The 26,662-nt window shown below is 36.0% G+C and overlaps 3 protein-coding genes across 3 annotated transcripts; 2 read left to right on the top strand and 1 right to left on the bottom strand.

Annotated features, from left to right (window-relative positions):
• The first annotated feature begins 30 nt into the window (after nucleotides 1–30).
• Nucleotides 31–4,840, top strand: LOC142609592 (uncharacterized). Its single transcript, XM_075781210.1, has 6 exons — nucleotides 31–534; nucleotides 1,218–1,388; nucleotides 1,621–1,740; nucleotides 2,601–2,801; nucleotides 3,350–3,514; nucleotides 3,804–4,840. The coding sequence occupies exons 1-6, from the start codon at nucleotides 238–240 to the stop codon at nucleotides 4,221–4,223; spliced, it is 1,374 nt and encodes a 457-aa protein (XP_075637325.1). The 5' UTR covers nucleotides 31–237; the 3' UTR covers nucleotides 4,224–4,840.
• Nucleotides 4,841–5,447: 607 nt separating this feature from the next.
• LOC142610640 (uncharacterized) lies at nucleotides 5,448–12,689 on the bottom strand. The gene is made up of 9 exons (XM_075782509.1): nucleotides 12,218–12,689; nucleotides 11,270–11,952; nucleotides 9,186–9,262; nucleotides 8,910–9,078; nucleotides 8,156–8,244; nucleotides 7,445–7,609; nucleotides 7,210–7,287; nucleotides 6,784–6,887; nucleotides 5,448–5,943 (listed from the first exon to the last, which is right to left on the bottom strand). The coding sequence occupies exons 2-9, from the start codon at nucleotides 11,919–11,921 to the stop codon at nucleotides 5,838–5,840; spliced, it is 1,440 nt and encodes a 479-aa protein (XP_075638624.1). The 5' UTR covers nucleotides 11,922–11,952; nucleotides 12,218–12,689; the 3' UTR covers nucleotides 5,448–5,837.
• Nucleotides 12,690–22,639: 9,950 nt separating this feature from the next.
• On the top strand, nucleotides 22,640–23,389 carry LOC142608874 (uncharacterized). Its single transcript, XM_075780532.1, has one exon. It carries the CDS (start codon nucleotides 22,640–22,642, stop codon nucleotides 23,387–23,389), a length of 750 nt encoding a protein of 249 aa, XP_075636647.1.
• The last annotated feature ends 3,273 nt before the right edge of the window (nucleotides 23,390–26,662 follow it).

The following is a 26,662-nucleotide window of genomic DNA, read 5'->3' as shown; positions in this document are numbered from 1 at the left end:
CATATTTGGATTGTGCTTTGATTAAAAAACGGAGAGAGTTAGTTAAAACAAGGAACGTGGGAAAGGGAACACACACACACCAACAAAAAAAAAAAACAGCAAGCCAAAAAACGAGAGTGGGATCGAACAAGATCCTCCTCGTTCGTTGGTTTTATTGTCATCACGGGGGTGGTGGTGGTGTTTGTGCTTCTGCTTCTGGTTCTGGTTGTTGTTACGGCAACCTTAACCAAAACAAAAATGGCGTACAGAAGAAGGCAAGGAATCACGAAGACATCAACTTTCACAGAAGAAATTCATCATCCACCGCCACCTGATAACAATAATAATAATGACTTCAAACGATCTTCATCTTCTTCTTCTTCTTCTTCTTCTTCATCTTCTTCATCAGGAGGAGGAGGAGGAGGAGGAACACTTCCGAATTCTACATCATACACGTCTCTTGCTGCTCAAGCCATTCGTGCCTCTGCTGTTCATCGTGAATCTTCGCTTTCCTCTGCCTACGCTGACTCTGCTTTCGCCTCTCGTCCTTCCAAGGTCCTCTTCTTTTTTCTTTTCTTTCTTTTTCTGTTTTAGCTTTCAAAATTCAATCCTATTCTTCAAATGGGTCCTGGGTTTTTATTAACAGATCTGTTTGTGTGTGTTTTGTTTTGGATCTAATCTCTTATTTGGAGAAGCGAAGGTAGTTTATGCATTCTTTTTCCTAGATTGTTGTGTTGGACACCTGCCCCTGTTTTCTGAGTTTTATTGCGTAATTCTTTGCTTTCCGAGAATCCTAGATTAGTAACTTGATCAATTGATTACGTGATTTACGTTTTTCCGTTGTTAAATTTGGGAAATTCAGAGGACAATTTTTACCTTTCTGAGAATCCTAGATTAGAAGCTTGATAAATTACATTTCTTTTGTTAAATTTGGGAAAGTTAGAGACTTTTTCAGTTTTTTCCTTTTCTTTCTGTGTTACCATGAATTAGGATAGGAAGGTTGATGGAGTTTGTAAGTTTTTGTTACTAGTTCTACGTACTAATTTTTGATAAATTACCAATTGTCCTAAAAACTTAATTTATTAGGAAATTATGAATTTAATCATATAATCATCATACTAACATCTCATCAAATTTGTGTTATTTATATTTATTTTGCTCAAAATATATTGTTATTTATATTAGAATGTTGTAGTTTTGCATTTTTTGAGGATGTGTTATCATGCCTGAAAATGCAGAGCTTCGCTGCCTATGGAAACGATTCAGCAAAAGGTGAATCAAAATCCGGGTTTTGGGGTGTTCTGGCTCGAAAAGCAAAAGCAATCCTTGATGATGATAACATGTCCCAGCAATATGATATGCCTGAGAGAATGAGATCGCAGCCCTTCAACAACTCAGCAGATGGCCAGGTAATACAAAGTTAACATCTTTCTTTTGAATCAGGCAAGCATGAATATCAAATTTAAAATGATCCTAGTGATGCCTTGGTTTTGAAGCTCGAAACTATTGCTTGTACTAATCTAGCATCTAGATACATAATGTCCATATATCATGTTTACCAGCTGAATTCGACTTTCTGTTTTTTTTTTTTTTTTTTTTTTTGCTTTTTTCTAATACTTCCCTTTGCAATATTAATTACAGCAATCATACCAATCGTCCGAGAACTTCAGAAAAATGGAAAGTCCTAAATTACGAAAGGGATTGAATGTAATCACATCTTCCCTTAATCACATTGGTGACACCTTTGAAAAGGCTTTCGAGGTAAACTGTGTTAGATGATTTCTTGTTAATGGATTTTTTTTTTTTTTCCTCTTGAATTTTAGATGTTAGTTGTTGTCTTGCCTTGTCAAGTCAGCTGTAGGTCTCTAGATCTTATTATTTTAGTTTGGTTCTACTTGATAATCTAATTCACATTTTGTTTTTACGTTCTTTAAATCTTGTATCTTTTGGCTGATAGGATTATTATTTATTAATTGCTGACAGTTGGCTTTACTATCATCTATCACCTTAGATTTTTTCCTACTCTTCCATTTGATTATTGTCTAACTTAACTGTGTTGTTATTGTTTGCAATGAAAATTGGTGAGAATGGTCAAGTAACTTCAGCTATGAACTTGGCAATAGAAGTCTATTTTGTATTTGAAGGAAAAGAATTATTTATTTTCAATAAATTATTAAAAGAAAAAAAAAGTTCATTTTCAATCACTGAAACTACCCTGGTTGTGAATCCATTGAATTTTATCCTTGTGCTTAATTATCTTTTTCTCCCATGAGATTGATGACCACCTATTTATTTTAGTTCCAAAAAGCTGTCCAATAATATAGAATCAAATATATTCCCAGTTCACCCTTTTAGTCCTTCCTTATGACCTGTGACTCTGTGAGGCTGTGATACAAAAATATATTATTGTTTTCCTATGGACAGCTATTATTTGTTCTTTGTTTGGTTAACAAAATTGACATACCAAATTAAGAAAGCAAAAACACAATGAGAGAGATAGAGAGAGGCACTGACCTTATAATGTGAAAAGGAACCTCAGATATTTTTCTCACATAGTTTATTTTTTCTTGCAAGTATAGAATGGAATCTCCTTGCTTAAAAATTTCCTTTCATTTTTCCAGGAAGGTCGCACAATCGTGGAAAATAAGACAGCAGACATTATCCAAGAAACCCGCAAACTGCAAAATAAGCGTAGAGGAAACAATTATGAGTCACCAAATCAGGATTCTAATGTAAATAACTCGTGGCAGCAATCACCAGTTCAACCAACACAACCGCAGCTTCAAACCAACCATGAAACTCAACTCAAGGCATCTCGCGACGTAAGGTGCCAACCTTGGAATTTTGCATGACTGATTCATGTTGTGAATGTAGAGAATGTTTTAATTATTAGATTCAATATATCTTATCTAAGTGAAAAATTCATGTCAAGTTACTCAGCAGGGGAGGAATACCTTGGTACATGCATCATTCAGTGAGCCAAACAGTACCAAGTCCTCAATGCTGGCATTAGATAACCTTAACTGATAAAACCAACACCAAGAAAGAAACACGGATGTGTTTTGTAAAATCCTTGTGTGATTCACTTGACATTAGATAACCTTCACTGATAAAACCAACACCAAGAAAGAAATACGGATTTGTTTTGTAAAATCCTTGTGTGATTCACTTGACACAGAAGTGTAAGCTTTTAGTTTTTGAAACTATCATTTGCTTTATAAACTAGCATGCGGGATTAGAACATCAAAAAGTTGATTTTGGGGCATGCAGCTCATTTTGAATTTTTCATGTTTAGGGTATTTGCAGTTTACAGTTTTACGAACCTACTTGTAGCGTTGAAATGAATAATTGGCCTTCATTTGTGTCACAGGTTGCAATGGCAACAGCTGCCAAAGCAAAACTACTTCTTCGGGAGCTGAAAACAGTAAAAGCAGATTTAGCTTTTGCAAAGGAACGATGTGCTCAACTAGAAGATGAAAATAAACTTCTTCGAGAGAATCGTGAGAAGGGAGACCACCGTGCAGACGATGACTTGGTATTTTTACTTTCTCTTTTTTATTATTTGGCCAAATCTCTATGTAATACTTCTGCATTGACTTTATTTGTTACTCTGATGTTTATAATTCAAGTTGATCACAGCTATGCCTGTATATCCTTAAGCTATTACATTATTTATACATTTAGTCTGTAGGGTACTTGTACATACACATATGCATACTTGTCTGTTTATTGGAGATTGGAGGGAATTATATTATTCAAGATTAACCCCTTTTCTTTTCTTATTTTTGCTGGGATTAATGTCTGTTATGTGCATATGATCTCAGATCCGCCTTCAACTGGAGACACTTTTGGCTGAGAAGGCACGTTTGGCCAATGAGAACACAATATATGCACGTGAGAATCGCTTCCTAAGGGAAATTGTTGAATATCACCAACTCACCATGCAGGATGTTGTTTATTTAGATGAAGGGATTGAAGAAGTTACAGAAGTTTACCCCATATCCACCCCAGGAGTCTCAAAAATGCTCTCTGTTTCTCCACCCTCTCCTACATCCCTGCCCTCACCTTCTGAGATTGAGATTCCCCCATCTGTAAGCCCTACTGTGACAAAGGAAATCTTTCCTGTGCCCATGGAGCCGTCCCAAGAAAATAAGGACGTTCTAGAAAGTGAGGTCCTGCAGAGTTTGAGTACCTCAGTTGATGAGAAAGAAGATACAAAAAGACCCTCTATAGCTTCTTCCTAAATAGAGTTTCCTGTTCTTCATCAAAGATTTAGTATTCATTCATTTTTTATTACTTTTCTTTCATTTTTTTTTTTCCTTCTGTGGGAGGAAGAGGGGCCAGTGGGTTGTGTTATTTTTCCACCGGCAGTTGTTATTAATTGGTGTATGCAGTTTTCTCATCAAGAGTGAGTTGTTGTAATTCGTCTTCTGTAACTTAGTACAGGTTCAAATATTTTCCATGTCATTCTTGTACTCCAAGCCAACAATTGCCATTGCACATAAAGTGTGTGGTAGCATTTTCAGAGCAAGCGCAGCAGAATTAATCACGGATGATCTGTAGCGCTTGCTTTCTTTTATCAAATTACTTAAGGAATTGGATAGTAGCTCTCAGGTTTGTCAGCTTTTTGGAGCTATTGCAAAGTGTGATGGAAGTTTCTGTTGCAAAACTGTATAAGCTATGTTTGCTTCATTTCTTGTGAACTGTAAGAAGTGATGAGTCTATACAGATCTTTAATTGTACTGGTTATGTGGTGCTTAAGCATTTACGACAAAGCACTGGATTTTTTTTCTTTCTTTTCTTGAAAAAACTATGGATTTATTGGACACTGGACACTTAAAGTGAATAAGTCTTAAGAAAATACAATTGAAAGTACAATCTTTTATACCTGATTATTGTTTTGCCCATATGGGACGCAGAGGGATTGCGTATCCCAAAATCCGAAATATATGGTGATTAAAGCCATAACAGACAAAACAAATCACTCTTATATACCAAGTAAAATGTGGTTGACATTTCCTTAACCGTTGTGCTGATGCCAATTCAAGATTTTGTTATCTCCGGCGGTACTCTCAGTAGCGCTGCGCTATTGAACCGTTTTATAATGCTGATCTTATTTTTTTTTAGAAATAAACTAATTGCTAGACACACAAACACTTTAATTACATCTCTCACCAAGCTCACACACACTTTAATGTTGATCTTATTGATGATGTATGCTTCGAAGCATTTGTGCCTAGTCCGGCTTTTCTAGCGTTTTACTTAGATACCGTACTTGCTTTTTAACCCAACAAAAAGAAGACGCGGCTTGCGTTCCACACAGATCTAATCAATTCACAAGCATGATGTAATGCTTTAAAAATTCCCCTTCAAAAAGTTTCTGCTTTGACATCATCTAGCAGGCCTAATTTAACAATAAGATCTAGGGAGTTTGCATAACTTAAAGGGCAAAATGAAAAATCGTGCAATTGTGGGAAACAATACATTATGTGACTTGAGAAGAGTAATAATATAATGAGAGAAATTACAGAGAAAAGCGAGAGGGGAAGAGGGGTTGAAGAACTTCCATTTACGGAAAATGAACAGTGACTATATGGTAAGTCCTTACTCCTTACGGGAATTCCTCTGTAGCTTTGGGCCCATTACATACATTTTAACCTTTCTCAATACAAATATGAACATATTGCCAGTTCAATTCAATTCTAGGCACTTCAAGAAACTTTCCAGTGCTACCCGTGAACAAGGCAAAGCAATATATGGTTAAATTTCCTGTGTAGATGAAAATATCAGGAGAAGGCTGCCTTGAATAAGGATTGAGGGCTTCAAAGCAGAAAAACTCCCTTTTACAGAAAAAGATTTTAGAACAACTGGAAAAACAGACTAGTTGATCCATCGCCAAATGATCTAAGATCCGCAGGTTTGACCAAAGCCCTGCATAATGGGCATGTTCGCTCCCTCTCAAACCTGGGAAAAAAAAAAAAGACCATCAGCAATCCAAAGGACCTAAACAAAAATCAACAGAGCACCCCCCAGGGTAGAGTAGAGAACATTTACAGCCACAATAGAACTTTATGACACAAGCATAAACCTTCTAACAATTAAGTCTAACAGACACAAGTTTTATTTTTTGGAGGGGGGGAGGATGATAAATGTTAACCCAAATGCAGAAGAAAAAATGCCAATGGTTATCTTCTATGCGCTTTAGGTTCAGGGTCAAATCCCCTCAACTTTCAGTTAACACATTCAACTTACAAGCAGAAAAGACAAGTATACAATAATACAAAAAGCATGCAGGACCCTATATATATGGGTGTTTGGCCAACTATTAACTCTAATGTGCACAACACAGGCAAATTGAAAATGCTAAGGCACACCAGCTCTAAATTTGAGACAAGTCTAGACCATACATCTGGATCCCACGAACATTTCAAGTTGTATAACACCAAAGTTAAGATTCCACTACACAACGTAGCTTTCACTATTCCCAGATAAAATTAACAGGACAAGAAACATCCTTTAACAGTGTAAAGTACCTAAATGGCAGAAACAAAATATTAACTCTAAATCTCTAATGTGCACAACACATAAAATTGAATGTGCTAAGACACACCAGCTCTAAACTTGAGACCAATACATTTCGAGTCGTGTAACACTAAAGTCAAGATTCCAATTGGCAGCCTAGCGTAAAATCCTATTGAGATGTGACAAAAGAATGATGAATGCTAGGCCACAAGGGTATTGAAAAATTAATTGGCAAAAGCAGATTAACAGTGTAGAGAACATAAATGGCAGAAATAAACTAACCACTCCGATACACAGTCTTCACAAAATATGTGTTTACAACGTAGTAGGATAGGGGCATGCATTTTCTCCTGGCAAATAGCGCACATGTCGCCTGCTGCGCTAACCTGCATCAGATGCCTACAACTTAAAATCCCAGATGAGCAGTAAAGTTTCACAACCACAAACTGCAACTCTATAAAAAGTAAAAACTTCCAAATCTTATAGATTAAACAGGGCACTCACTATGGAAGTGTATTGAAATTAAAGTGTGGTAGCAAAACTAAGCCTTTTCTAAGGCATTTAATTCTCTAATTATCTTTAAGACAAGAAAATTAACTTAAGAAAAAAATGAGTGCTCAAGTGGTGGCACAAATGTGCAAGGACCCCATGACAAACCAAGGCATGTGTTTGTGGGTTCATGTGTGGGACAAAGAAAGTCCACATTACCTGCTCTGATGTTGCATAAGCCCCATAATGCACCTCTTTACGTGATAATGCCTTCAATGCCGAAAAGAAGGATTGCACCTGACCATGATTACAAAGAAGGGGAAGAAAAGGGTTGGAGTAGAAGATAACAGCCATGTGGAAATTAGAGCTCTTGCCAGAAAGTCAATCCTTTCTGCCGAGAGAAACATTGGAACAGACAAGGAATACACAAAATGTATATTGAAAATTATAATACCTTCTCAACAACGGATGTGAGCTTGAAAGTTAGATACAACCCTGTCATTAAGGATGAAAAGAGGCTTCCATATTCTTTGTTCAAGAAGAAACGATACCAAACTGGGGTTGGCAGTAAGGCACGGTACAGCAACAGCAAATACTCAACCAAAGTAAGCATTTGACCCTGGAAAATTTGCACTTAATCAGAAATTAATGGTAAATAAAAGGCATACATATGTGAATCATCTTAATCTAATGCTCCGTTTAGTCCATGGAAAGAATGAGGACAGAAAATATAAAAAAGGGGACAAGGGGAAAAAAAGACACTTTCAGCAGTGTCCTCTTTTCTTTTCTTTTCTTTTTTGATGGGGTAATGTTACACAAGCACTCAGAGGATCTTAGACCTAGCACTTGCAAAGAGGCCAAGGAAGAGGTCATTGGCTTTAAAATTTTAAACTTATGATGTCCCCTCCATGATGACTGCACTTTATGATCACGCAAAAATGCCAATTGGCTTCTTTTTGAAGTAGGCAGTATCCAAACTGAGGTCCCTAATTTGACAATGGGAGACTTTACCGATTGAGCTCACTAGAACCCACAATTTCAGCAGTTTCCTCTTGTTTCTATCATTCTTTTTTCAAGGACTACACGGCAATTTTCTTTCCCTTTTTTATTTTTATAAATAGGAAAACAATTAATATTCTAAATGCTAAAATTTATATCAACTCACCTGCCTACGATAATTTCGGCCTCTGCTGTTCTTGTAATACATCAACAGAAAACACTTGCATATCATTGCTGCCTGCCGAACCAATGTATCTGAAGGAAAGCAAACTAAGAAACTATTGCAATGGCCCAGAACAAACTATAGCATACATATTACATTTCAAAAAATAAATAAATAACCACACAATTTTTGTAAAATGAGAATTCATAACGAGCATTTGTGCACAATAATATTAAGTGCATAAGTAGTATATCTGTCCCTTGAGGAAGAGACTGAGATCTAAACTGGTGCTTATAACAAAATGGCTCCTTGCCATAATTTCAAAATATTAACTATAAAGATTTAAAAGAGAGAGAGAGGGTGGGTCAGTTGCCCATAGGTTTTATTGGCTAGAGGCAAGTCCAAAGGAGTCTCTTCTTTCGAAAGGTTCCCTACTTTAGAGAGAGAGTTCTGCCCATATATACAAACATACACTTCTTGAGATATGTGGCATCACAAAGAATTTGGCGAGTTCAGAAAATAACTCAATTGTGGTAATTTGACATGCTTAAATAATTGTAAAAATAAGAAGAAATTTAACAACTTTTATACTACTCCCATGTTCTTAGCACTTTCTGACTAATATCCAATGAAGGATCCAAAAAAAACATGTTGGATGAGATGACATAGATAGTAGCACTAGTTTCACTACAACATATTTCCCAGCTACAATATTAATTTCATTAATTCATAAACAAATAGCCAAAGAAAAACATACCATTCACCATAATGATGAAAATAGCATGCCAGAAAGGTGGTATAGCTTTTGGAGGAAGCATCACCAACGGATACAAAAGATCATCATTCTGATACCACCAGTATACGCCAACCACATGGATTGTGAATGCAAGAGAAATGCCAATCAGAATAGACATTTTCCTCTCTCCCTGCAGCCACCAGCAATTACCATGCTTAATAAAGGGAACTTTCCCATCCCAAAATAGAAAAACCTGCCAAAAGAATATTAAAAATACAGATCTACAAATTGCTGCACCTTAAGAGCTGTCTGTTTCCGCAGAATATCATTTGACTTGAACATGACAGCAGCAATCCAAATAGTAACAAAGAAACCTGTATGTAGTAGCAGAAAGGCCAATGTCACTAACGTGAAGGAAAAGTGGCCACAAAAATGTAGTGGGGAAATAACCATAATCAGAAAACCTAAGGTGCACAAATTCAATAAAGCCAATTTAAGTCCAAGGCACAATATTTGAAACGTAAAGCAACAAAGGCTAATAATTCCTCAATTCCTCTATGATTATTAGACATATAACAGTCTGAAAGGTCAGGAAAAGCAATGTGCAGAAGAGGAGCGCCTCCAAGTAACAAACAAGGTAAAAAGGAAAATTATCTACTTAGCATATCAAGGACAGAAGCCAACTGGCTAAAAAGGGATAGGAATCAACAAGAAAACTAAGGGCATGTTTGGTACGTAGGAATAGATCTAGGAATGGAATAGCTATTCCTTTATAATCATCATTCAATTGTTTAGTTGTATTTTCATTACAAGGAATAGAATAAGAATAGCTATTCTTTGAAATGAGGAATAGCTATTCCTTAAGTTCGTACTGGCCTTTATTTAATAAAATGTAAAATCTATAATTCTGATTATAATAATTCATTTTTTATTTGTTGAGAAGTATAAGCCTAAACAATTTATATTATGGTATGAAACTTACTAGGAAAACAAACAAATTATGAAATTACAAACTCTTCTTTTTCTGATGTATAAATTTAAATTTCAAATATGTATTAAACTTTTTATAAAACGTGTATTTTTTTTTAAACTAGTTTTATATATCACTATTTTAAAAAAGATCTAGCAGGTGAATGTCATTTATTAGAATTTAATACTTAGGGGAGATGTGCTCAATTTTTTCTTCTTCTTTTTTTAAACATTTATGGAGATAAAAAATTCTGAAATAAGGACAATGATATTAATTATACAATTATGGTTTTTTTTATAATTTTTTAATTTAAACATAATATATTAATTGAGACCCACAGAGAGCATAAATATGAAATATATACGGGTATTTTAGGAAATCAGATTGGAATATGACAATTATATCATCAAATCATGCTATACCAAACTGTGAAATGCAAATTATAGGTTCTATTCCTGTGTCAGCACCAAACAACTACATAGGAATAGTTATTCCATTATAGCTTCTTGTACTCTCGTAAATTTCAAAGAAATCATCATTACATTGTATCAAATGTGCTCTAAGGGAATCATATGCCTAGAGCTAGTGGCCCAGTGGCCTTGTCTGGTTCTCCCTATGGGAAGGAACTGGGATCAAATCCCCCCACCCCCATTAGTTGAAGAGAAGGGGGGAAAAACTAGAGGAATCATATGCTTAGAGAAGTTGATTGGAAGCAGTAACACTTGAGCCATATGTAATATGAATGTTTTTTTTGGGGGGGGGGGGGGGTAGAGAGAGAGAGAGAGAGAGAGAGAGAGAGAAGATGGCACCAACAAAAAAGAAAGACTCAGAACTCCATAAAAAACCAGTTATCAAATTATAGAAAATGTCCACAAGATAATATAGTCTTTCGATCCCTAGAAAAGGAGGGAAATAGCATATCAAAACAAAGCTTTTAAAATGCATCAAGAAAACTGATCAATGAGGCAGAAAGAATCAATAGGAAATAAGCAACAGCAACAGCAACAGCCTCCTAAGCACTATTCCTAGAATAATCATCATTCACTCTACAAGAACTTCCTTCAAGCCAACTAATTATCATCAACACTACTTAAAGAAATCAGATAAATGTATCATCCAAAAAAACTTCCCACAAAAATTCAATATCACCTGCCCCACTCCACTATAGAAGGCGTGTTTCCCACCACAAACATCACCAAGACAGAGTTGCTAGAAATGCTACAAATGTGTAAATATCATTCATACAAGGGTTTGATAACTCTCCCAACAAAGGCATGTAGAATAAAGAAACAGTAAAATTTCATAACGAATTCCCATAGGGTCAAGCAAATGATTTTTAAAAGTGAACAAGAACTAAAATTATGGCATTGGCAGGGTGTAAACCATAAACCATATATAGAAAAAACAATACCTTGTAAATGCTGGCGAATGAATACCACCAAGAGGAGCAAAGAGAAGGGCAGCACCTGCTCAATCCACCTAGCAGCCTGCTGAATATCATATCTCTGGTAAGAAGAATCCCTCCCATTTGCCCCACCTCCATCCACAGCTTCTCCCTCCGTATTCCCATTTGCAGATTGTGAAATTCCCTCCACTACACCACGCTCGATCCTCGAATCCCCTCCCTGAGCATCAGTCGCTTGTGAAGAAACATCAGTACGAGCGGAAGCAGCTACCTCACTCCCAAGCTGGTTCCCAACTACCAATCCAGCAGCAGGTTCTCTATCATGTTCTTGTTCCGCCGCACCAATTATCCTAATAGAAACCTCGCCGTCATTGGCAGTAGCAGCAGCGGCGGCAGGTTGATCAAGCTGAGCAAGGTGATATCCAGAGCCCGATGAAGATAGCCGTCCTCCGTGAATCAAAGAATCAGTCTCCTGATGATTAGACCTACTAGCATTGGTACGAAGAATCCCCGAATACTCCAACAACGCAGAGAGTGGCGCCTGAATGATATTCGAAGCCGAAAACAATCCGTATCTTCTCGAATTCCCAATCCCACCACTCCCCGAACCCGAAGAATTACTCCGAAACCCCTCAGGACTGCTTCCAGACGCTTCCATTCGCGTCAATCCCCTGGCCCTAAACCTAACCCTAATCATCCATCACAAAATCACAGTCCTTTATTTATATATATAACAAATAAAAAATTATCATACACGACCAAACCTATAATCATCAAAAATCAATCCAATAATACATATATCGTAATTCATATATTTATATGTGTACAATAGAGCTAGCTATAATAGACTATAGTCTATAAAAAACATAACCGTGTAAAGCAAGAAATGGTTGAAATAAAAGCCGATTGAAAAAAAAAAAAAAAAAAAAAAGTCAAGGTTTTTTCTTTTGGTACCTTGGAAAGCGAAACTCCGTTGAGGACCTTGAAATTTCAAATCATTGTGAGAACGCCAAGCCTGACTTGTAATAAAGCCATCGAATAAAGAAGACGTCGAGCTTTGACTAAGCACCAAAAAAACGAACGATTCTCTTTTATATTACAGAGTCCGAGAAATCGAACCGATCAGGAGATTGGTGGTGGCTCGGATGGCCGCGTAGAATTAGGGTTTCGGTCGATCGGAGAAATGTGGATTCGAGACTTCGATGGATGGAGAGTATTGGGTTTTGGTTTTGGGGGTTTCTTTTTTTTTTTTTTCTTGTTCTTCTGTTTCTTTACTTTCCTCTGTAGTGTGTGTATATCGTTTGTAATAAGAGTGTGTGAATATTGATGTAATATATGTTGTTTATTCTCTTTTCTTTTTCTCTCGCTCTCAGGTCTCAATAAGAAGGTTAGAGCGCGAGAAGAGAAGAGAGCTAAAAGGACAAGAAAAGAGCTCTCTCTCCGAACGGCTCTTCTTTGTATTTGTGTATTATTCTATTTCTATTCGTAGATTTTACATTTGCACCGCGTTTTTTCCTATAAAGCCGTTAATCAGGGGAACGGTTTCTCAAAAAATTTATATAAATTGGGAAATATATAAATAAATAATAAGACCAAATATTACATAAAATCCGGAAGCAATCAACCATTAATATTCAAATTCTCACTCTCTTTTCTTTATTTATTTTTCACATAAAAAAAAAAAAGTTTGCAATTTTTCCATAATTGTCCCCCAAAAAAATTATTTCCCACAACTACAAAGTAGTATTCATGGGCTAATATGTAATTTTACATACACATAAGCCCACTTAGACTTGTTTGAACTTGGCCCATGACCCATCTCAACTCCAAAATAAAAGGTTTTAGGCTAAAGTTTGATTCAATATAAAAACCTTCCTCTTTTTTTGCTTTTTTTGGTGTTTGGTTTGGCTAAAAATATTGGTGTCAAAGAGAAATTTGCTTTCAATTCGACCAGCATAATAGGCATTGTTGGACATAACAATTTCGCCACAACTCTCTCAAAAATAATAAAGAATTTCTCACAACACATCCAACCTAGCTAGTGCCTAGTCCCCTCCTAAACCTCATGTGTATGTCAACTTAAAAAAAAGTCATCATATTCATGGTTATTGTCATTCTTGTTGCCATTGCCTTTGCCTATCAACCTAGCCAACAGCCATCTCTAGCAAGCCACTACTCGCCTCTATCTCTTTCTCTCTCTCTCATACCGATAAGCCATTGTCCATTCCACCTAAGACAACACATTTTCAATGACAAACCTGTAGTCTAATCGAGAGCAACGACCAACTCACAACCTTCTGAGATCACCCCATATGTCAAATAAAGATCCTCCATCCAAGTATGGTCCTTGTTGTTTATTATATTTTTCCAATTTCAAGCAAATTAATCCCAATGCATAGATTTGCAACTCTAATAGTTTTTATTATAACACAATATTGATATAATAATGTATACTAAAACAATATTTTATTTGCCAAAATCGGTTTGATGTGGTGTAGGTTGGATTTTTTTTTTTTTTTTTTTTTTTTTGAGAATGATTGGAATTTTGTGTTGATATTAGATTTTGTGAAATTCACAATTATATTAGATATTGGTACTTTGGATTGGTATTTATTATGTTAGATTTTCTGAGATTACACTATATTAAATATTGGTATTGTGGCTTTTGTGGTTATTTTCCATCCAAGTCAAATGTCCAAAAATGATTTCTAGGATATTATTATGAATGCAACCAAATTCTAAAAAATAAAATAAATAATTTTTTTCCAAAAAATATTTTCAATTTCCGTTGGAAAAAATTTCGTGCTGAAATAAATCCTACATTAAATGCATCACGTAAACGATTAATGGTCTATTTGTTTTAATTTAAATTACCAGTATTTTCATCATCAATTTATTTACACCTTTTTAAAATATCTTTTTTTTTTATGTACAAATGTACTTCTTCACAAGGTATTTTTTTTTAATGGAATAAGAAAATTAAAAATTAAAATTATATACGCACGCTATAATCCCAAGATTTTTTTTTGGGGGGGGTGGGGGGACTCAATTATTGAATTATTTTTTAACACGGCTATGATATTATGATGAAATATAAATGAAATATAATGCAAGAGTGTGACAAAGCACGTATTGTCCTTGCGATGTTTTTTTTTTTTTTGAGAGAATTTTGTCCTAGCGATGTGAACCTCTAACTAAAATCCATTTGGCGCAAAGCTTGTAGTTAAAAGAACTAGCACTTCATGTATTTTGTAAACTCTTCACCGTCAATAATAAATTTATGGCTAAAATATTATTTTTGTCCTTAAAATATAACCCAACTGTTATTTTTGTCTTAAAACTTTATTTCAGAAATTTGAAACTGTTATACATTCCGTTCATCAGTCCACTTCTTTTAAGTTTTTCCGAAAAATAAAACATAGATTATATTTTATGGTAAGAAATAGTTATATGCGGAAAACTATCAAGTTGGCCATTTTTATAAGATCCCTTTCAACTGACGTTTATTCATGTCCTGTATTCATGCAATGCTGCTCACTCTATTTGGCAGCTTACTCCGATTGCTAAAATTAAAATATTTGTCTTAGTAATCTATGGATAGCTATTTATCACGGCAAGGATGATTTGGAATGCACGCAATGAACGAGTATGCATGGGATCAAAAGGATACCACACCGATAGAGATTTGATCACTAGGCAATAGTATACACCACACCACGGATTATGTTGATATTTGGAACAAACTCAGATTATGCACATCGTAGTCAATTGATGGTGATGTGAATCAATTGATGGTGTTGTTTGCTTTGCAGCTTGCCATTGATCTAGGTTTGCAGAAACTTCTTGTGAATGTTGCACTGTTTTCGGCTTTAAATCACTCTCAGCCATGTTGGATAGTGTTAAATTATTTATTCTTTTAAAAGTTTAAACTATTAGAAAATTATAAATTTATTCATTTAAACTAACTCTTCTCCCTTTCACGTAAAATATAAATCTTCTATACCACTTTATGTTCTACTATTATAACTTGTTATGTGTTTTTTTTCATTTTAAACTTTGACTATTTTATAATAAATATATGGCGAATTGTGACTGGTAGAATTTTAAGTGGAACACAAAAAATAATACAGAAGATTTGTATTATTCATTTATGTGTGGGCTACCTAAGCTGCTTTTATTAGGTGGGACTCAACATGTGAAAGTTTTTGTTAAAATGGAAGGTAAGGTAGTGCGACAAGAGATTAAACTAAGGTTTCTTATTCTGATACTATGTTAAATTATCAATTTTTCATAAAAATTAAACTATCAAGAAATAATGAATTTATCCATTTAATCTATCCGACTGGGTTCAGGTTGCTGGTTGGAGACATAAATTGCTTCTGGATTTAGAAATGTTGTTTTCAAATTTCAATGTTATTAATTCTGGTTGTAAGCTTGCACCTCATGTTTTGGCTAAAGCAGCCCTATTGAAAGAGTCTGAAGGAATTTGGGTGGAGAAATGTCCTCCATTCCTTTAGGCATCTGTACAAAAAGATATGAATTGATTTAATAATACAAACTATTGTTTTTATTTTTATTTTTTAAGTTTTTAAGAACCGCTCAAATTCCAACGAGTGAACAGTGCGACTTTGTAACATGATACAATTATCTACTACATATATATAGGTCACTTGATCCAAGACTCAGCTCTACACTTTGAACTTCAAGCATCATCAAGCTCGCAAATTTGTGCATAATTGGAGTTCAAAGTCAGACTTTATTTGTTTTTAATACAACTTAAGTTAACTCTTAATTAATTCTCTTTTTATCACTTGAACAAAGACAACATGCATGTTAAGGCACTTAAGTCAAGAGTCTCATTTCTCAACAAAAAAAAAAAAAAAAAGTCAAGAGTCTCCTAGTCTAATTAGCACATTCTAGTATTTCTAACAAATATTTTAAAGGTTCAAATTTTCTCTCTCCAACTATTGAATTATCATTAATATTAGTATATATATATATATATATATATATATATATATATATATATATATTTTTTTTTTTTTTTTTTTTTTTTTTTTTGTATCATCTTATAATAACTCTTGATTCTCAATTTTTGAAAAAAGTTAAATAAATGTTACAATTTATTGATATTATCTATTTGTTTCAATATGGAGAATTTGGATGAAGTCTCCCTCCTTGCGCTTGTTATAACTTATAAGGAGGAAAGAAAAATAAAAAAGTTAAGAATTACGAAATCTCAAATCTCAAAATTTTACATTTTCATTCTTAAAATTCATTAAAAAAACATTTTTTATTTTTTTTTTGAGACAAAAAAAAACATTTATTATTAATCAGGCACATGATATATTAATATAATATATTGAATTAGGCTTATCTCCAATACTTTTTTCACCAAAATCTCTTTTTGTTTTAACAAAAGACTATCACGTTACCCACTAACTAAATAAAATGATGAGATTAAAACCTACTATCACTTGCCATAGTATATTTAAAATAAAAAGACATATCCAATTAAAAAAATACTGACTAAACCCTAAAATGTTTGCCAGCAATATTTAATAAGTAATGCTACAGTCACAAATTATTGTACAACATTTTTACAAACTACTGATGTGGTCAACCTTTATTGGTTTTTATCTAGGCACACCATTAATATTATTTTTTCATTTACCAATAATCACTCACCACATTAGCAGTTTGTAAAAAAATTTATAAAATAATTTATACCTTTAGCATTATTCATATTTAATAATTAATACCATGACATCGCTCCATCGGTGCCCTTTTATAACTGTAGCATGTATGCATTACCGACAATTCAATCAATCCATTGTACCAAATGAGCCATACATTAATTATCGTACTAAAGGAATTGAAATTTGATACTAAACCACAATCTATTTAAAATAAAAAGTTGTTTAACCACCGCTCCCCCTTGGTGCGGTGGTCACTATACAAGTATAAATGCTTGTGGTGTGGCGGCAAGGGCCGGGGTTCAAGTCTATAGGAGGGAGCTTCACACACATAAGCACTTAGATTGGGCTAGAGTAGAAATTCTATCTTGTATCAAAAAATAAAATAAAATAAAAAGTTGTTTATAAAACTGCTTCACAAGATATAAATATGACAGTTCATCAAAAAAAAAAAAGATGTAGATACAATTTTGTTCCTATCAAAAAAAATTTCTTTAAATGTTGTTAGTGTAAGTGCACAATTGCGCCTGGACCCAAAAACAAACGTGGGCTCAAGCCCAATGAGCCTTAAACAATGAAATTTGTAGAGTGTGAGTTCGCAATCTAGTTTAGTGGTATTCGAAACTTGATGAACAGGCTAGAATGTTACAGTATTTGCAAATAATGGACGAATAGGGCAAATAAACCTCCTCGGACGTAAGCCGAGGACGATTTATGTATTATTTCTCTTTTTCTTTTAAAGATTACAGTTCTTAGTCCTTATATAGTTCCCTGAACCTCCCTGGCCGCATTAATGGGGAAGTGACCACTGAACAGTAGAATAGACCTTCTGACCATTGTTTAAGGACTTCAAGAAGGTGGTGGAAAGTAGGGGAGATGATCTAAGGGTAAGATTTGTGTGAAACGTGGATAAAGAGGGAAGGAGAAGAGGTATTTAAAGGAAAAAGAGAGTAAAGAAAAAAGGGAGGTTCAAGGAACTAGACAAGGACTAGGAACTGTAATCTTTGAAAGAAAAAGAGAAATAATACATAAATCGTCATCGGCTTACGTCCGAGGAGGTTCATTTGCCCTATTCGTCCATTGTTTGCAAATACTGTAACATTCTAGCCTGTTCATCAAGCTTCGAATACCACTAAACTAGATTGCAAACCCATACTCTACAAATTTCATTGTTTAAGGCTCATTGGGCCTGAGCCCACGTTTGTTTTTGGGTCCAGGCGCAATTGTGCACTTACAGTTAGGTACCATATTTAAAAAACAACAATTTTTTTTCTTCAAATTAAAGCTTTACCATATTTAAAAAACAACAATTTTTTTTTTCTTCAAATTAAAGCTTTTTATAAACATTTTGTTAGGTACCACATTTAAAAAAATTATATTTTTAAAAGTTAGAAAATAAATTGAAACTAGCATTCATTCTCAAAACAGTATATGTAATCCAAATCTTGACATTTCATGGTTCCATTTTTTAATATAATCAAAGAAGTTGAAATTGTTTGGTATAACTTATTTTAGTTTATTTGATTTATGTACATCTTTTTAAGACCTTTTTAAATCCAATTTCACCTTATCCCACTTATTTTTACCTGTATAAGAAACTATTGAAATTATCCCAAAGCTACAGTTCAAAACTTAAAACCACAAGCAACAAAAAAGGACCCTAATCAATTGGGAGGAGAAAGTTAACCGGACCCTTATAGCTTATTTGAATGGAGAGAGAGTAAAGTAGAGGAATGGAGAGTAAATTAAATTACCTTATTTGGATATTTTTAAGGAATGAGAGGAGGGATTTGAAGGGATTCTAACTACTTCTAACCCTCTTTTTAATTTCCCAAATTTGAGAGATTTGGAGGGAAAATAGAACATAGAAATGTTTAACCAAATAAATTACCAAATTTACCCTTACTATATTAACAAAATCACAAACTATGAAAATACTAATTATTCTCCTCTCCCTTATTTATTATTAAAAACATCCAAATAAAGTAGAAGATAAGTGGATAACAATTCCTCTCTACTCTCCTCTCCCTCTAAACTTCCAAACATAACATTAATTATTTAGCTAAAAGATAGAATTGAGAAAAATAAAGTTATCTCTATAACTATTAGACCAATTTTTTTTTTTAAGAACATCATTAGACTGATTCAATTATATGGGGGGGGCCAACTCTTATTTTTGTATGCTAAATTTTAAAAATATAAAATAATTATATATATTATAAAAAATTTCAAACCCCCCACCCTATTACTTACCTCCGCCCCTGTCTAAAAGGATGAATGGTTGTCAATAACATTTATCTATACTATTATTTAAAAGGTTTCTCCTGTTTGGATGGGACATTATTTTTGTTCCAAAATCCTCCTACAGTCTACATTTAAGTAAAGATAAAGCTGAAGGATAATTTGGTAAAAATACATCTTTAACTTCCGTGTACAATATTGTCTACAAAATAGGAACACTTTTCTATTGGTTTTTTCAAAATTCAATCTGAACTATAAATTTATAAATTCTTTTGGTTTTTTTTTTTAACAAATTTTGTAGTACTCCTAAATTGAAGTTGTCATTCAACGGTTTTTTTTTTTTTTTGGTTATTGGGTTTGACTAATTATTTTACAAGTTTTTTTTTTATAATTGGAAAATATCCTGAATTATAACAAATGTAAATTATTAACTTTTACTTAAAAAATAGAAGAACCTTTGAGAGGCTATTGGGATAAAAATGGTATAGTATACATGAATGTGACTCGTGTATGGTCTCATCTATAATTTCGGGTTGTCCACTAACTAATATTGGCTACATGGTAAAGTAATATATCATTTGGTTATGGTATCAACCTCAAATCCATCTCTCATTATTTATCATATATATAATAAATAAGGATATTTTAGACCTCTTTGAGTATTTGACTAACTTTTTTGAATATTTGACTATACTAAATAAGGATATTTGGAGACCTTTTCGAGTATTTGACCAACCTTTTCAAGTAATTAACTATTCTCTTGGGCGTGTGCAATTCTCTCATCCCACACACACTAGGCTATTACAGGGAATAATTCCATAAAGGTAGCTCTAAGATACTAGCAAAAGACTAAAAAATATATTTTCTTATAATCTAATTCTTATTTTTTTTATAAAACACACACGCATATATGTCTTTGTAAATTATGGTTTCTAATCATGAGTGGAGAATTACGAATTATCAAGTGTAAAAATCAATGAAGAAATCAAGAATGACACGTTTATATGGTGCATGCAGTGGCATTGAATGCATAATCTTATAGTTGTTTCAATAATTAGTGCTCTTATATTTGTAAAATATTTGATAAAGTTTGACACCAAACATGTTTGAATCTATCTCTTTCAACTCGTTATGTGGAGATTAACAAGTTATTGACTCGTTAAAAAAAAATATTGTCACTAATACAACACATGAAATGTCTATTTAGTTGCCACATAATGGGTTAGAGCAAGATCACTTCAAATATGTTCGTAGCTTAACTTATTCCCCCAAGTTTTGGATCAATTTTTGAAAACTGCATTAGTTTAATTGAAAGATTTTTTTTACTAACTTTAGTATAAAATTTGATAAAAGGAGTCTTGGAAAAAAAAATAAAAAATAAAAAATAATGGACGCCCGCTTTAAGCTTCACACTCTCTCCAAGGAGGAGGAAGCTGAACTGTCAAGAAGCACAAAAAAGGTAAAGGATTTACATCATGCAGATTTTAATGAAGTTTCAAGTGAAAATGGGCATTCTCCACGTAGCCAGAAAGATTGGACTCTGCCCAACAAATCTTTTGAGGATAAGTTAGTAGGAGAAATACCAGGAGCCTATGCTCAAGCTTTTGACTTCTCTGATCAAATGGAAGATGATGCCGATTCAAATGATGAGGTTTTTGGTCTACGCGAGGGTCTGGCAGCAGTAAAACTTACGAAGGAAACAAAGATTTGCATTAGAGGTCCATGGTCGAAGGCACTGATTGTCAAACTATATGGGAGGAAAATAGGCTACAACTTTATACAAAATAAGTTCATGCAACTGTGGAAACCCAATGGGAGATTGGACTGTGTGGATTTAGGGAATGATTTCTACCTAACCAAGTTTTCGGCAAAAGAGGACATGGAGGCGGTGCTAAGAAGGGGTCCATGGTTTATAGGAGAACATTTCCTCTCCATAAGGCTGTGGGAGCCGTTTTTTAAACCGACAGTGGCAAATGTCTCGGCCATCGCGGTTTGGGTGTGTATGATTTGCCCATTGAGCTTTATGAGGCTGAAGTTTTGAAACAAATAGGGGAAGCCATTGGAAAGGTGCTGAGAATAGACACGCACACTGCTTTGGAGTCACGGGGAAAGTATGCCAGACTTTGTATCCAGGTTGATGTTAGGAAGCCGCTCATAAACACAATCCTCATCGGTAAGTTTGAACAAGCGGTAGCGTATGAGGGCATAAATAAACTTTGTTTTTCGTGTGGTAGAATTAGCCACAAGAAGGAGAACTACCCATACACAGTCCGGCGAGCTGAGTCATCACCGGAGAAGGAGGTTCCCAGCTCACAAGAAAATAGTACAAGCTCACACAGCTTGCATGAGACAACCTGGACTAAAGCAGGAAATGGTACAGCAGAGGGTAGTGGAGCAAAACCTGACGAGGACCTGTACGGGTCGTGGATGGTAATGGCACGTAGAAAAGCAGGACAAAGGGGGACCAGAAAGGAGTTGCAAGCCACAGACCCCACAAAATCAACCACGAATAGTGAGTAGCGTAGTTCTTATAATAGAAAATATTTAAACCACGTCAATGTGGTATGGGGGAATGTAGATAACTAAGGGGCCGTGGGTCCTGAGGATGCTAAGTTGGGCCCAAACGGCAGTGTTGGGAGTGAGATAGGAAAGAATAATTTTAGTTCAGAAGCCCAGTGTAGCCCATCAGTTAAGGGCAAAAAAGTAATTGCAAGGAATAGGGCTGCAACCACAAGTAACAAAGACGCCTCTGGAAGTAGTAAGCCTCCATTTAGTTGTACTTCTCAAATTCCTAAGATTCTCAGCAAAGAGAACGTTGGGTTCGATCCGAGCACTCCTTTTCTCTTCTCAACCACCACCAATGGTGAGATGAGTAATCAACCCCAAAGGAAAGGTCGCGGAAACGCCAGTAGCGGTAATAGCAGAAATAGAGGTGCAGCCGACGCATGTGTTGGAGAGGTCCGATCAACGGTTGATGAAAGCTTGAAATTTGTTCGTCCCTTTGACGAAAGGAAGTGTGAGGGTGGGCTGTCTACCAGTACTGGTCTTGATTTGGGGATGGATGTTGAACATAAGGTGGGTGCTTCGGACAGACGGCCCAAAATGGGAGGAGGAAAGGAGAATGGGATGGAGGGTGACACCACTACTCCCGAATGCTCCGATACTGTGCGTGGAAGACCCAATGGAATCACAATTGAAAAAGAGGATGCTAAAGAAGCAGATCGCCACGGTGATGGAGAACCGCCACCTTGCCATGGCGGAGATATGGATTATGAGGAGGAAGGCGAAGCTCATGCCTTCCCCTAATGTGTGCTCTCCTCTGATGCAGTCCTTATTAATGAATATCATAATTTAGAATAGTAGGGGCGTGCTGAAGCCTAATTTTTAGCACCATGTTAGAGAGTTGGCTAGAAATCACAACCCGACCATCTTAGTGGTTATGGAGACCAGACTTGGTGGAGAAAGAGCTAAGGAAATCACGAATATACTTCCATTCGATGGCGCCATTCACACGGAAACTATCGGGTTGTCTGGAGGTTTATGGCTACTTTGGAACACTGATCTCGTGGAGGTCGTGCAGCTGGCAAATACGGTGCAGGAAATTCACGTAGAAGTAAAGGTACTTGCTTCTAACCTTTCTTGGATATTTTCTGCTGCGTATGCTAGTCCTAGGAATGCAGAGAGGTGTATTTTGTGGCAAAATTTAAAAAAGGTTACAGGTCTCTATAATAAACCATGGGTGATAGCCAGAGACTTTAATGAACCCCTGTTGGGAGAGGATAAATTTGGTGGAAGACCAGTTAGTATTTCGAGATCCCTCTTATTCAAAGACTGCCTGGATAAATGTAATATGGTAGACATGGGATTCACTGGACCTAGGTACACGTGGACAAACAGGAAGGACCTGAATAATTTAATTCAAGAGAGAATTGACCGTTTTTTCACAAATCCGAGCTGGTGCCTTGTATACCCAGAGGCTAGAGTAACTCATTTAACTCGATGCCACTCTGATCATTGCCCAGTTCTCATGGAGGTTACCCCTAGACGAAGCACTCACCTGAATAGACCCTTCAAATTTCAGAGCTTTTGGTTATCTGATCCTTCTTTCCCTGGGGTTGTGACGAGGGCCTGGAATAACACTAGAAATATTTCAACATCAATTGAAAAATTCACAAGTGAAGCGACTTAGTGGAACAAAAACCAGTTTGGGAACATCTTTGAGAAAAAAAAGAGGTTAATGGCGTGGCTTAATGGAATTCAACGGGCTGTAGTAGCTAATCCAACCTCCTCACTAATTGATTTGGAAAACCAGTTACAAAAAGATCTTGAGGTAGTTCTTGACCAAGAAGCTGAATTGTGGGCATTAAAGTCTAGAGTTTACTAGATGGTATTAGGAGACCGGAATACTTCGTTCTATCATGTTTCCACTCTTGCTAGAAGAAAAAGGAATATGATTGCTGCAATAAAAAATGAGGTGGGGGATTAGATCACGGAGGAAAGGGAGGTCATGAGCCACTTCGGAGAAGGGTTTATTAAGTTATACTCCACCTCTCAAGTAGAGGCTAAGTGGCACAACGAAAAGTGGACCCAGTGGCAGATTAGGCTCACAAAGGAAGAGAAAAATAGCCTTGAAATCCCAGTGTCTGATGAAGAGATTACTGCTGCCTTATGGTCTCTAAAGGCCTTTAAGGCCCTAGGACCAGATGGGTTACATGCCGGCTTCTTTCAGAGATTTTGGCTCACGGTGGGAAATTCAGTTAAGGAAGAAGTTAAGCAAGTTTTCCTTCAAAGAAAAATTCCCGAGTACTTAAACAGCACAAGTATTGTCCTCATTCCAAAGATCCAAAGCCCGGAAACTATTGGTAATTACCGACCTATAAGTCTTTGCAACTCGGTCTACAAAATTATCACCAAAATCATAGTTGGAAGGCTGAGGCCGTATTTAGATAAGCTTATAGCCCCGTGTTAGGCGGCTTTTGTTCTCGGAAGAAGAGGGGTCGATAATGCAATTATTGTCCTAGAGATTATACATTCTATGGAGAAGACCAAAGGGAGAGGAGGCTATATGGCTTTAAAGATTGACTTGGAAAAAGCTTATGATAAGCTAGAGTGGAGTTTCATTAGAGATACATTGATCCGTTTCAATCTGCCCAGGAATCTAATCCAGCTAATTATGAGCTGCATCTCGACTGTTTCAACCTCTATTCTCTTTAATGGAGGGGCTCTAGACACTTTCATACCCACTAGAGGAATAAGACTAGGAGACCCTCTCTCTTCTTACATATTCATCATGTGTATGGACTACTTAGGTCAATTAATTCAAGAAAGTGTACCGTAAAATCTTGGAATCTTGTTAAAGCCTCTAGAAGCGGACCTGTTTTTTCTCATCTTTTCTTCACCGAAGATCTGGTTTTATTTGCAAAGGCGAACCCCGAAAATTGTGTAACAATTAGAGAAGTATTGGATGAGTTTTGTAGTCAATCGGGGCAGACCATCAGTGAGGCCAAATCCAGGGTCTTTTTTTTCTCCCAATTTGGAAAAAGATCACAGGGATGCATTGTGTGATATTCTTGGATTCCAATCAACACCCAATTTGGGTAGGTATCTTGGTTTTCCCATGAAGCATCGTGGAGCTTCCAACCAAGATTTTAATTTTGTGCTTGAGAAGGTTAAGAAGAAACTTGCTGGTTGGAAAGCAAATCTTCTTTCCATGGCTGGTCGATCTGGTTTAATACAAACTTCTACTTTAGCTATACCAGCGTATGTGATGCAAAGTAACCTTCTGCCAAGGAAGATTTTGGACGGCATTGATCAGGTGAATAGGAATTTCTTGTGGAATTCCACTAGTACCAAGCAGAGTATGCATTGGGTAGGGTGAGAAAGGTCACTACCCCTAAGGATGTAGGGGGCTTAGGCTTACAAACTGCTAAGGGCAGGAACACGACACTGCTTGCCAAGTTGAATTGGAGATTCCATACGGAGGGTGAGTCTCAATGGGCTAAAGTGCTGAGATTAAAGTATTGCACTCATCAGAGTTTAAATTCCAAAAATGAAGTCAACCTTCCTTGTTCTCGTACTTGGAAGCGCATGAAAAAAGGAGACGAAATATTCAGGAAAGGAATTAAATGGATCCCTGGGTATGAAAGTAGCCTTAGTTTTTGGCATGATAGTTGGTCAAACTTGGGTATCCTAAGAAACATCATCCAAGGCCCTCTTACTGATGAATCCTCCAATCTTAGAATTAGGGATGTTGCAGATTTGGGAGGTTGGAGGTGGGAGTTGCTCAATCTAGAGCTCCCTGAGGAAGTCAAAAAGGAATTACAAGTCACCCCCATATCGTATGTTATGAGGAACGAAGACAGATTGGCTTGGAAGCCTTCCCCAAGAGGTTCCTTTGATCTCAGGATTGCGTATCTCCTTGCTATTGACCCCCTGCCTGTTCCGAAGTTCCAAGGAAGATGGATATGGAAGTTAGACACCTTGCCCAAGATTCAAGTTTTCCTATGGAAATGCATGCATCAGAGTATAGGTGTCAAGGAGTGCTTACAAGCAAGGGGTATGTTAGTTGATACTACCTGTCCCCACTGTCTCAGCAGGCCCGAATCCATAATTCATGCTCTTCGTGACTGCCATGTGGTTAAGAAAATCTAGCACCAGTTGGGTGTGCAGCAGTCAGACAATACCTTCTTCTCTTCTAATCTTCAGGACTGGCTGCCAGCCAATTGCACGTCAAAAAAGAAACATGTTTCAGGTCATGCACCGTGGAATCAAGTGTTTATGTTTGCAGCGTGGTTGATTTGGAAAGGTAGGAATCAGTTAGTTTTTGAGAACAAGAGGTTGAATCCAAGAATTGATGTTGACATTGTCTATAAAGCAGTGGAGTATACACTTACTGTGCTAGCAGGCCGTTGATTTCCAAGCACAGGATCATGAAGCAAATCAGGTGGGAAAAACCAAGTAATGGCTAGATGAAATTAAATGTAGATGGAGCATCCTTGGGGAACCCAGGTTAGGCTGGAGGTGGCGGTCTTTTAAGAGATGAGAATGGGAATTGGATTGGGGGTTTTGCTAGAAGAATAGGCATAGCCAATAGCTTCACCGTCGAGTTATGGGCTTTCCAAGATGGTCTTCTATTGTGTCATCAGCTAAATGTCCAGGTAGTCATTATTGAATTAGATGCAAAAGCTATTGTTGATGCCTTTAATCTCCAAACCAAGTCAAACACTGTGGTGTCTTCTATTATGGAGGACTACAGGCTTTTGGTTAACTAGATCCCCTAATCAAGCATCAGACATGTTTTTAGGGAAGCTAACAGAAGTGCTGGCCGTCTAGCCAATTTAGGCCTTAATTTAGATTTTGATTTTATGTCTTTTCCCAGTCCGCTTGTGGACTTAATTTCTTGTTTGGAGGCAGATTGTCGTGGCTTGTCTTGTACCAGGTTTTGCTTTGAACCTGTTTTTGT

This window comes from Castanea sativa, chromosome 9 (assembly GCF_040712315.1).
Source record: "Castanea sativa cultivar Marrone di Chiusa Pesio chromosome 9, ASM4071231v1".
Taxonomy (NCBI): Eukaryota; Viridiplantae; Streptophyta; class Magnoliopsida; order Fagales; family Fagaceae; genus Castanea; species Castanea sativa.
This window is presented reverse-complemented; position numbering and strand designations above follow the sequence as displayed.

Coding starts and splice junctions, on each gene's coding strand:
- LOC142609592 (XM_075781210.1), top strand. CDS start 238: ATGGCGTACAGAAGAAGGCAAGGAATCACGAAGACATCAACTTTCACA. Junction 2,802..3,349: donor AACTCAAGGCATCTCGCGAC/GTAAGGTGCCAA, acceptor TTTGTGTCACAG/GTTGCAATGGCAACAGCTGC. Junction 3,515..3,803: donor ACCGTGCAGACGATGACTTG/GTATTTTTACTT, acceptor ATATGATCTCAG/ATCCGCCTTCAACTGGAGAC.
- LOC142608874 (XM_075780532.1), top strand. CDS start 22,640: ATGGAGACCAGACTTGGTGGAGAAAGAGCTAAGGAAATCACGAATATA.
- LOC142610640 (XM_075782509.1), bottom strand. CDS start 11,921: ATGGAAGCGTCTGGAAGCAGTCCTGAGGGGTTTCGGAGTAATTCTTCG. Junction 7,610..8,155: donor GCCGAAATTATCGTAGGCAG/GTGAGTTGATAT, acceptor CAAATTTTCCAG/GGTCAAATGCTTACTTTGGT. Junction 6,888..7,209: donor CTTATGCAACATCAGAGCAG/GTAATGTGGACT, acceptor CATCTGATGCAG/GTTAGCGCAGCAGGCGACAT.